General features: G+C 37.6%; 1 protein-coding gene across 1 annotated transcript in view; it reads right to left on the bottom strand.

Annotated features, from left to right (window-relative positions):
* Window positions 1-2,874: 2,874 nt before the first annotated feature.
* The window catches only part of LOC306847024 (tripartite motif-containing protein 16-like), a gene marked incomplete at both ends in the record, with an annotated part of 98,838 nt that continues 89,527 nt past the window's right edge, over window positions 2,875-12,185 (bottom strand). The window contains 2 exons of the mRNA XM_079380759.1: window positions 2,875-3,073; window positions 5,846-6,335. Of these exons, the coding sequence (XP_079236885.1) occupies window positions 2,875-3,073; window positions 5,846-6,335 (689 nt within the window). The remainder of the gene's footprint in view (window positions 3,074-5,845; window positions 6,336-12,185) is intronic.

Here is a 12,185-nt window from a genome sequence, read left to right as displayed (position 1 = left end):
AAGCAACAATTGACTACAAACGTTGTTTCACTCCTTTTTTTGCAACATTTTAAACATGACGTTTCTGAACATTAAGTGGTGCTTTGCAAGATCTCTGTTCAAAGCTTCTGTATTTACAGATGTTCAGGTGCATCTCTTCATTCATCCTCCATTAATTAATGGGGTGTTGAACTTTGACCAGGATCCTCCATTTCCACTCGTTCAGCTTCAGGTTCAGCTGATGCTTGGCGGCGACACCTCATACATCCAATTATAAATAGGGGCAGAGAGCTCAGAAACAGGTGCCATAATTGCAAAAAATTGTGTTACCATTTAAAGCACATGACAAAATCTTCGGTATATTTAATATGATGACTCTCATCTTCATGCACATCAAACAGAATTAAATCATTCCATTAATTCACTCACCTGCAAAGTATTTCGAAAGCCAGAAAATTCCATTTGCTTTTCAGTGATATTGTTAGAATTGATCAAAGGCCGACACCATGTTGTTGAAGCAGATATATCCGTGTGAACCGTCAGTCCTTCCCAGAAGGTTTCTGCACAGGCATTGTCCATCAAAGAACAGCAGCATGATCCAAACAGCAGCTGGAACGATGCAGGTAAAAATGGAGAGCAGACACTTTGTTTTGCACTGTGGGCTCTGAATATAAAACATGAGTGCGCTGGAGAACAGAGCAGGAACCACAAAATATGCCACAGAAAACAGCAGATACTAACGTGAGGTCTAAACATGAAACTGTATTTCTTGTAACATTCACCCTACTTCCATTGGTAAGACACACAAGTGATGTCTCCTCTATTAATTCTTCAACTATTTCTCCATTATTATCAGTATGATCACTCCCCCATAGAGTATTGTGTGCATTAAAATCTCCACACCAAATTTCTCTTCTGCTAACATTTTCTGAAATCATATAAAACGTTTGCATTGGCAGCTTTTTACAAGGATTGTAGAAGTTGACTAGTTTGATATCTCCTCTGGGACTACATATTTATATTACTATGCATTCAAATTCATTTGGGACATTTATTTGTCTACATGCTATAGTATCCTTAATAAAAGTTACACAACCTCCACCTTGTTTTTCAATTCGGTCACATCTAATAGAATTGTATCCTGGTATGACATATTCCAGATGTGTTCTTAGCCATGTTTCTTGTAAACACATAACATCAGGTAAAACTTCCAGCTCATCTACAACCTTCTTAAATTATTGCCAATTGGCTATTAAACTTCTGGCATTCCATTGGAGAATCTGGAAACCCTGAGTGATCTAGTCTTCATGAGATACTCCATCACAATTGGAAGGGTTCAACATCTCATGTATCAGTTCAGCTGTAACTTCTTTAATCCCCAGAATTTCTATTGATGCTTCTACTATGGTCTTGATTCTATCAATTTTTTTTGTTGTATTGCCACATTCACAACCTTACATATGAAAGTGATTAAGTTGATTTTATCCACAATCATTGTATCCTCATTAATCTTCTGTATATATAGACTAGTTTCTATTTGTCTCTGATTTAGTTCGAAAGGCATGTTCTCTGTTTGTTGTTTATTCCCAGTCTCTCTTGTACAGTTTATCTTCTATGCAGTACTAGATTAATTTATCACACTCTCCTTCACTTTTTAACTGCATCAGAATAGGACACCTGGTTTGTTATTTTATACACTCACCTAAAGGATTATTAGGAACACCTGTTCAATTTCTCATTAATGCAATTATCTAATCAACCAATCACATGGCAGTTGCTTCAATGCATTTAGGGGTGTGGTCCTGGTCAAGACAATCTCCTGAACTCCAAACTGAATGTCAGAATGGGAAAGAAAGGTGATTTAAGCAATTTTGAGCAATGGTTGTTGGTGCCAGACGGGCCGGTCTGAGTATTTCACAATCTGCTCAGTTACTGGGATTTTCACGCACAACCATTTCTAGGGTTTACAAAGAATGGTGTGAAAAGGGAAAAACATCCAGTATGCGGCAGTCCTGTGGGCGAAAATGCCTTGTTGATGCTAGAGGTCAGAGGAGAATGGGCTGACTGATTCAAGCTGATAGAAGAGCAACTTTGACTGAAATAACCACTCGTTACAACCGAGGTATGCAGCAAAGCATTTGTGAAGCCACAACACGCACAACCTTGAGGCGGATGGGCTACAACAGCAGAAGACCCCACCGGGTACCACTCATCTCCACTACAAATAGGAAAAAGAGGCTACAATTTGCACAAGCTCACCAAAATTGGACAGTTGAAGATTGGAAAAATGTTGCCTGGTCTGATGAGTCTTGATTTCTGTTGAGACATTCAGATGGTAGAGTCAGAATTTGGCGTAAACAGAATGAGAACATGGATCCATCATGCCTTGTTACCACTGTGCAGGCTGGTGGTGGTGGTGTAATGGTGTGGGGGATGTTTTCTTGGCACACTTTAGGCCCCTTAATGCCAATTGGGCATCGTTTAAATGCCACGGCCTACCTGAGCATTGTTTCTGACCATGTCCATCCCTTTATGACCACCATGTACCCATCCTCTGATGGCTACTTCCAGCAGGATAATGCACCATGTCACAAAGCTCGAATCATTTCAAATTGGTTTGATGACAATGAGTTCACTGTACTAAAATGGCCCCCACAGTCACCAGATCTCAACCCAATAGAGCATCTTTGGGATGTGGTGGAACGGGAGCTTCGTGCCCTGGATGTGCATCCCACAAATCTCCATCAACTGCAAGATGCTATCCTATCAATATGGGCCAACATTTCTAAAGAATGCTTTCAGCACCTTGTTGAATCAATGCCACGTAGAATTAAGGCAGTTCTGAAGGCGAAAGGGGGTCAAACACAGTATTAGTATGGTGTTCCTAATAATCCTTTAGGTGAGTGTATTTCTGCACCTCTCTAGCTTGTTTTTGAACAGGACATCCTCCAAAAGCAGCACTGTGTTCCCCGCCACAATTACAACATCTAATTTTTTCATCTTGACCACATTTTCCATAATCATGTTCTCCTCCACATCTTGCACATCTTTGTTTTCCTTTACATTGTCCTGCCGTGTGTCCCATTCTTTGACACTTAAAACAGCGCAAAGGAGCAGGAATAAATTCTCTGACATCATAACTCATGTATCCCATTCTTACTCTTTTGGGTAACACTCGCTCAAACTCAAGGACTACTGCAAAGCTATCAGTTCTCACACTATTTCTTTGTGTTTGTAGTCTTGTGGCTTTTACGACGTTTCCTCCTTTTACTTATTGTTTTATCTCATCCATTTTCATTGTCAACAGAACACCTCTGAGTTTTGCTGCATTCCCTGGGATATGAGCACTAATCCTTTCTTCATTCAAAGTTTTCGCTTTAAGCTATTTATCTCTTCGTTGTTGGTCTTTATCAAAAATCAAAAGCCTCTTATTACTCAAGTATTTTGCAAACTTGATTTTGCCCATTTCTTTTTCAATTGCCTTTGTTAGTTTAAGTGGATGAAAATGCCCTCCTTCATTTTTAAAAGTTATCATCACTTTCTAATCAGTCTCTTCATCTTCCTTCTTCTCACTAGCCTTTGCTTTTTTAACCACATCGCTCACCTCCAACCCGGAGACTGAGCTTCCAGAGCTATCATTCCTACCTTTCCTCTTTCTAGTTACATCTTGCCATGCCATATTATCACTATCTTCGTCCGTAGTATCACCCATGATAGTTACATTCACTGTACAGTTGTTGCTGATCCGCCACTTAATCCAGACAGAATTGCTCCAAGTAAAGTAGATCCTTCTCCGTCTCCACTCAGCTCTCTCAGCCAAAAGCTACCAGCCAACAATGACCACCAGCCAACAATGGTTATTGCATTAAAATATGAGCGACTACTTATGTGTCAGTGTCACGACAACGGCTATGTATAAAAAGGTTTAGAATTTATTTTAACTTGTATATTTTAAAGTCAAACCAACAGACAGAAACCTTTAACTATAATTAATGCCTCATTTAGCTTGGTAATTCTTTAAATACATTCAACTGCAGTATATTCTGTATAGCAGGCTTTGTCACTGTATAACTGACACTAACCTATGTGATAAATAACTGCTTTGATGGCATAGTCTTTTTCTCCATTATCGCCCCTGAACAAACAAACAGTAGGTAACGTGCATGCGGGAAGGAGTGTGAAAAAGTTAAAGTGAAACTATCCTAAAATACACTGCAAAAAAAAAAAAAACTTGAGCCACCTTAAAATTTTAAGGCAACCAGCTTCAGCAGATTTTTGAGTTTTCTCAACTTCTTTTTAGTTTACACAACAAAAAGTTGAGAATCTCCTACAAAAATAAGTTGAGAGAACTCAAAAGCTGGTTGCCTTAAAATTTTAAGTTGGCTCAACTTTTTTTTTTACAGTGTAGAAGTACAACCTCAAAGGTAAAAAAAAAACCAAGTTAATTTCCACATACTGTACATTATTGTTGCTCCTCTAATGCAGTGCCGATCCTAGACTTCTGGGGGCCCTACGCAAAACTGTGATGCCGGGGTGGGGGGATGGTGAGTAAACATTACCATGTCTGCATTTGTGTTCGGGGAAACGACAAACGACAAGCGCTACTCTACACTGCTCAAAACTTGCATTTGAATAGTCATTGGCTTTAGTCTTTGCAACTTAAGGGATCTTATCTATGCATGAACAGCTTGTAGCACTCCAAAGAGAAAGGAAAACTTGAAATCGCATCATATGACCCCTTAACAGATGTGGTCAAAACAGGCAGGGTCGAACACCAGCAAACAAGTGGACCGTTCCAAGATGGCGGCCGCATCTACGTGCCTGGAGCGGTCGAATAGGGCATCTATATGGATTTAGTGACCATACCAATACACATTACCACAGTTCCAAAACAACAATAAAATCTTTGTAATTATGTTATGTACATTTCATATTGTACAGCAGCTCAAACATACATGCAGCTTAGAACATTATTTAAACACTAATAAGCTCATTAAACACAATATCCAAGGGATTTGAGATATGAGATTTATTTATTTTTTTTTTTTAGAAAAGTTTCGGATTTTCTGAAGGGATTTTTATATACAAAAACATCTTTCATATAAAATGAACACACAATAAAAGCACAAAACTTTACCTCTTTCCCTTTTCTCGCATTCTTTTCTCTATTTTGAGCAAAAAGCTGAGAAAATCTTTTTTTTTTAAATCAAATACTACATCTGGATCATATTCAGTATGATGATCAAAGCAAAGATGCAGATTGCTTCAATCAACACTCCCAAAGCTTGCACAGTCCTTTATCACTTCCTGGATCGACATCTCACTCGGTAACATTGGGCAGTTTTAATTTATATGCTGTTAATTTTCGATGATCACATTATTCTCACATGCATATGCTTACATATGAGATTGGCTGTTTCTGAGTCTTCCTCACCTGTGCTTTTTGATTGGCACATTATAGGCTCATTCAGGAGATGCGTAATAGCGCCACCGAGTATATAACAGTGAAAACACAGAAACCAGGAAAATTCAGTGTTTGGTGGGGAAAGAGTTAACAGTTATGTGATATTTCTCACATGTGCTCTGTGAAGGGTAGAGCTCTGATGAAGATGCATGGTAGATGGTAGATGCATATCACAAGGTTTTTTTTGTTTTTTTCTTTGATATTGATGAATTGCCACAAGTCTACTTCATCACTAAGCAACAACATTCTTGTTAAATCCTGTTGAATCTTTTTAGCACAATACTAAATTATTTGCAGAATCTCTGGCCTTGTATTTCCACATCACATATTTTCACTGTTGAAATTTCAACCGATCCAAATAATGATTTTAATCTTATATTGAAAGTATCTGGAAAAATAAACCTAAACCCAGGATACAGAGGCTGAGTGAATGCGGTCTGTACTCTGTGGATGAGGTTCATTGTGTCAGAGACTCTGTAGAAGGACAGCGTTCCTGCACTGTGATCTACATACACTCCTATTCTAGAGGAGCTGCACACTACAGAGAGTTTAGTTTGTTTGTTGTTGTGCCAGAATGAGAAACTGGAGGGGGAGCAGACCAAGCTCCAGGACTGATCATTATATCCAAATCCACAACCATCATCCCACCCCTTCCTGCTTATGCTCTTATATGCCACTGATACAGACACAAGACAAAGCCCACTCCACTCCACCTCCCAGTAACAGCGTCCACACACACTCTCACTACACAACACCTGAAGATATCTATCAAATCTGTCTGGGTGATCAGGATACTGCTGGTCTATGTTGGTGTTAGTCATCATCGTGTTTCCCTCAGACAAACAGAGGCGCTGATGTGCTGTGTTTGGATCCAGAGTGAAACGATGGAAATCTGATGGGGACAAAACATAGGCAATAATGAATCATGACATCTCAATTTCCATTATTAATGCAGCACGTTTCCTGGACCATTGTTATTTTTGTAGAAACAAACAAACCAAAAAAAAAAAAATTCATGCAACTGTACAGTAAAATTTTTAGCACTTAATAATTCTCATTGTCCTGTTACCCTAAAGTGTATTTGATATTTAATTATAAATAATGGAATAGTACAATAAATATGAGTGCACATAAGTGGACCTGTCTTGTAAGCATATTTATGTTATCTATGAGAATCCTTTTGTGTGTGTGTGTGTGTTTCTGTTTCCCCAGTAACTCACACTGTATGAAGTCATCTCTGCGTTCATATTCTAGGATGGGAACGATGTGGATGCATCTCACTGTGAAAACAACAGACATCTTTAGTGTTTATTTTAACTTTAGAGTTATTTTAACAAATTGGTACAAACAATATTTTTCTTCTCCCATTTTTTGGGGGGGAATTAATTTCAGTCCTCCCAATTTTGTATTTGCAAAGTTAAATCAAATTCCTCCAATTTTCCTTAACTCATGAAATGTGTCACTAGGGGAACATCTCCATTTGTGCAACTTATCAAAACAAAAAACAAAGCAACTTTTTAAACAGTCACAAACGTTTTGTGATAAGGCTTGCCCATTTAGAGGAAAGATATGATTGGTACATTTTTCTGTCATTTGAAATTACTCTCCCATTGATCACAGAGCCGCAAATGCAAAGTGGAAACATTCTAATATAGAGAAAATGTGTGTTGTTCATTTAATGCATTTACTGAATAGGCAGATTTGGAGAGGTTTTTTTTCTTACAGAAATTTTATTTAGATGATGTTTGTCAAATTATGAATTACTTAAAATAAAATTAAAAAAATAGTTTTTACAATAGGTTAGGCCCTCTCTGAGGGCCTAGAGGGCCCTGACGAATCCCCACTGGCCAAATCTGCACTATGATCAATGTTGGCATACTGAAACTGCACTTCTGCAGAGTGTAGATTAGTCAATTGAAATCTGAAATGAGATGCAGACCTCCATACTTTTTCAGCACTAGAAAGTACCAGCTGTAAAAGTCAGACTCTCTCTTGGAGGGAGGCGCTTCTTATAGCTACTTTTTCCAAAAGGGAGAGAATATACTGCCTCAATTCAGGACTCTCAACTCAAAAATGGCCAATGTCATGGAAAGCACTCAAGAGGGACTGTGCCAAAATAGGATGGTATACTCCTTTTCCATGGTTCAAAGTAAAGATGGACAGAAAGAGGCGTTATGTGCTCTGCGTCTGACACCTGTAAAATAAGGTAAGAGGGCCTATAGCATTTCATAACACAGCTTGAGATAAGAGGAGTATAAAATAGTTTTGTGCCTCTGTATGCAGACTGCTGTGTGCCTGACCCTGAAGTTCCTGAGCAGCAAGGGAAGGTAACTGACTTGACTGAAAAATACCTTCATATTGCCACTACCCAACATAATCACATTGCTACCTAAACGTTATCACAACTTTCAGTAGTGATGTGATTATTTTGGTAGTGACTTTATTTTTACAATCCGAATTCCGGAAATGTTGGGACACCTTTTAAATTTGAATAAAATGAAAACTAATATAATTTCAAATAACACGAGCCAATATTTTATTCACAATAGAACAGAGAGAATATAACAAATGTTTAAACTGAGAAATTTTACAATTTTATGCACAAAATGAGACACGCTCCTTACTGCTGATTGACTACAAGTTTGTTTTGGTACTCTGCCCGACTCAGAGTTTTATAAAGTGTTTTTGAAAAAATACATACCCCACCTTTAAGCTGGTCCCGTGGTTGCACCTGACCAGTTTAAACCAGCTCATAACCAGCTCAAGACAGTCTTTTCTCGAGCTCTGATCATCTGTGTGACCTCAGAGCGTCTTTTCTCAATGGAGCTGATGTGTTCAGTAAAGATCCTCTCACTGTCTTCCACTACTGTCTGTGCAGAGCGCTGTAGGACACACATTACAATCAGCTCTTACTGCTGCTCACACAGTCTGCTGTGCTTCAGTGGGATTCACTGACTTATTGAAGAGTCTAAAACCAGCAGTTCTTCTTCTCAAAACTCACCTTGTGAATCTCTACAGCCTCTTTCAGCTCCCAAAGCTTCTTCTCTCTCTCCTTAATTTGCTACTGGTATTTTCTCTGTGTAACCCCCAAATGTTTCTATATATATATAAAAAAGAATTTAACAGTAAATCACAGAAATATGAGAAACTGAAAGTAACTAAATGTTTTGAGTGACTCCTGCCTGTGTTTTTATCTCAAAATACTGAATGGATTGCAGTCTTAACCATGACGAAAACACATCAAAATCAATGATAAATATGAGCTAGTTCTCAGGACCTCTTTTTAACTCTAGTTGCAAATTGCTTTTAATTCTCTGTCACTGCCTTTTAAACATGTTAATCTTTTAATTAATTAAAAGTAATGATTTAATCCTTATTTAATGATGTCAGGAATAAGTTATTTAGCATCACAAGGAATCAGCACACCAGTGTCTTTCGGTCTGTACCTGTTTCTCGGCCCTCTCTGCTGCAGTTGATACAGTGCTGTGATTTTTATGTTCATCCACCATACAGAGCAAACAAATACAGCGATGGTCAGTGCGGCAGTAAATTTCCAGGAGTTTCTCATGTTGATGGCAAATCATCTCCTGAAATCGTCCAGTGGCATCTATTAGATTGTGTTTCTTTCGTTTGAAGAAATTCTGATGTTGTTCAAGGTGATTTTGACAATAAGAATTCAGACACACCAGACAGGACTTCACAGCTTTTTGTTTTATTTCTGTACAGACGTCACACACCACATCTTCACTTTGCAGTTCAGTCTTCTTCAGTTCCTCCAGCACTTCAGTCAGCACGGTGTTTTTACCTAAAGCAGGTCTTGGTCTGAAGGTCTGTCTGCACTGAAGGCAGCTGTAGACTCTCTTCTGATCCTCTTGATTCCAGTGGTCTGTAATGCAGCTCATACAGTAACTGTGTCCACAGGGAATTTTGGAATTTCTGAATAAAATTCTGAATAAAATTATTTATTAAACTATAAAGGAATCTACCCTTTTCCCCATTGTTACACTTAACTTGCCATTCTTTATTCACTTCATTCCAGATTAAAACCTTAATCTCTGATTTACTTAATGGAACTTGTATCTCTATTGTTTCTCTATGTAATGCTTGCTTTGCTAATTTATCCACTTCTTCATTTCCCTTTATTCCTATATGTGCTAGGACCCAAATAAACCTGACTAATGTATTATTTTGAACAATTCTTGAGTGAATTTGTAGAATACTAAAGAGAATATCTTGGTGACTTGATTTAAAAGATATCAAACTCTTTAAGACTGCAACTGAGTCAGAACAAATTAAAACATTCCCTGGTTTGTGTTCCTCTATCCACTGCAATGCCAAAAGCATTCCTATCATTTCTACAGTATAAACTGACAAATGATTAGAAGTTTGCTTTACTCCATTGATACCCTGGTAGCCACTGTTTTGGATTATAAAAGCAGACCCAGTTATTTGACGTTCTGGATCTTTTGATCCATCTGTATACACTTGTATATGCTGAGGGTATTGATTTCTGGTATATATTAAAAACACAGATGCCAAGTCAGCTTCTCTTTCTGTTTTTTTAACCTCTAACAGATGCAGATCTACTTGAGGCGTTACATATATCCATGGTTCGTTTTCCTGAATAACAACTGTTGGGCTCATCTTGATGTTATTTACTTGTATTTATTCTGCATATATTTTACTACTCCACCCAAAGCTTGCTCTACATCCTTCATTCTGCTCCCAACAATTCTGTACCACCAATTTTGTAGGATGATCATCTTTATGCCCCTGGAGATTCGCCCAGTAATTGACCATTAATTGTTTCCTTCTAATTTCTAACGGCATCTCTCCTACCAAGACTTGTAACGCTGGGATAGGTGTAGTCTTTACTGCTCCACAACACTGTCTCATCGCTTGAGCTTGAATTTTAGTTAGTTTATCTAACAGGTGTTTTGACACCGATTCATAAACCCCACAACCATAATCAAACACTGACCGGATCAGTGCTATATAAATTATTTTTAATGAAGAAAAACTTGCCCCCTATTCCACTCCACTTACACATCTCATGATGTTTATCACCTTCTGGCATTTCTCTACTAGTTTATTTATATGTTCACCCCAAGTAAGTTTTGCATCAAAATACATACCTAAAAACTTAAATACATTCACCCTTTCCAAAGTTTCCCCATACATCTTCAAACTCACTTCTGGAACGACCCTCTTCCTAGAGAAAATTACTGTTTTAGTTTTCTCCACTGAGAATTTAAACCCCCAATCATATGCCCATTCTTCCACTTTCCTAATAGTCTCTTGTAACTTCCTATTAATATATAAAATATTCCTTCCTCTCTTCCAGAGAGCTCCATCATCTGCAAACAGAGACTTACCTACCTTTGGTCCTACTTGATTAAACACATCATTGATCATTATGGAAAACAATAGTGGACTTATTACACTCCCTTGAGGAGTACCATTATCTATCTGGAATACATTCGATACTTCATTTCCTATTCTTACCTGGATGCTTCTATTCTCCAAAAAATCTTTTATCCAATTGTATATTTTCCCACCAATATTCAACATTCTTAATTTTATCAATAGCCCCTCTCTCCACATCATATCATAAGCCTTCTCGACATCCAAAAATACTGCTATTACTGACTCTTTATTTAACTGCGCTTTTCTAATTTCATTTTCTAAACATATAATAGAATCCATTGTTCCTCTTCCTTTTCTAAAACCACTTTGATATTTTGATAGTAATCCTCTTTTTTTCCAGTAAATAAGTCAACCTTTCCGTAATAATCCTTTCCATAATTTGACAAATATTGGACGTCAGAGCTATCGGTCTTAGAGGGTTTTGAAGGATCTTTTCCTGGCTTTCTTATTGGTATTATTATTGCTTCTTTCCAAACTTTAGGAAGTCTTCCTTCCTCCCATACTCTATTATATAACTCTAAAAGTTTCCCCAGAGCCCTGTCCTTAAGATGTCTCATCATTATATATCCGACCTGATCCTTACCTGGAGATGAACATTTTTTATTTTTTTATTACAAATAGCTCTCATCAATTCACCTCTGTTGAGTGGGAAGTTAATTGGCTGGTTTTCCATTCCCCTATTCCTTACCAATTCTTCCATATTTCTTCTCTTTGTTATTTCTCTCCTCCTCTTACCTTCCTCACTTAAGTTCCCTGACCCATGTATTTTTGCAAATGTTTTTACTAGCATTGCTGCTTTGTCTTTATCTGTTACACCTATTTCTCCTTCTGACTCCAACACTGGATAATCCCACTCTTTCTTAATACCTTTCATTATCTTAATCATATTCCACACTTCACCTACTGGAGTTGTTCTTCCAATTCCACTACAAAAACCAAGCCAACTTCCTCTTTTACTTTACTTACTTTTGTCATTTAGCAGACGCTTTTGTCCAAAGCGACTTACAAATAAGAAAAAGTAACTAAAACTAAAAAGTTACAACTCTATAAGTACTATATACCCACATATTTAAGAAAATAAAGAAATTAAATAAAATTGACACATGCATACAACAACATTTCAATAATAAACATATAAATGAAAAAAATAAATAAAAAGCGATACTACTATCCCTTGTAGTCCCTGCCCGGTGGAGTCGCACGGTAGAGTCGATGGTCTTTACACTCTTTTAGCTTGCCCGATAGTTTTCCTCACAACTGCTTGAGCTTTTTTGAATAAAATTATTATAATTATGTGTCCTCTTAAGAAGTTTAA

Source organism: Barbus barbus (assembly GCF_936440315.1).
Source record: "Barbus barbus genome assembly, chromosome: 27".
NCBI lineage: Eukaryota > Metazoa > Chordata > Actinopteri > Cypriniformes > Cyprinidae > Barbus > Barbus barbus.
This window is presented reverse-complemented; position numbering and strand designations above follow the sequence as displayed.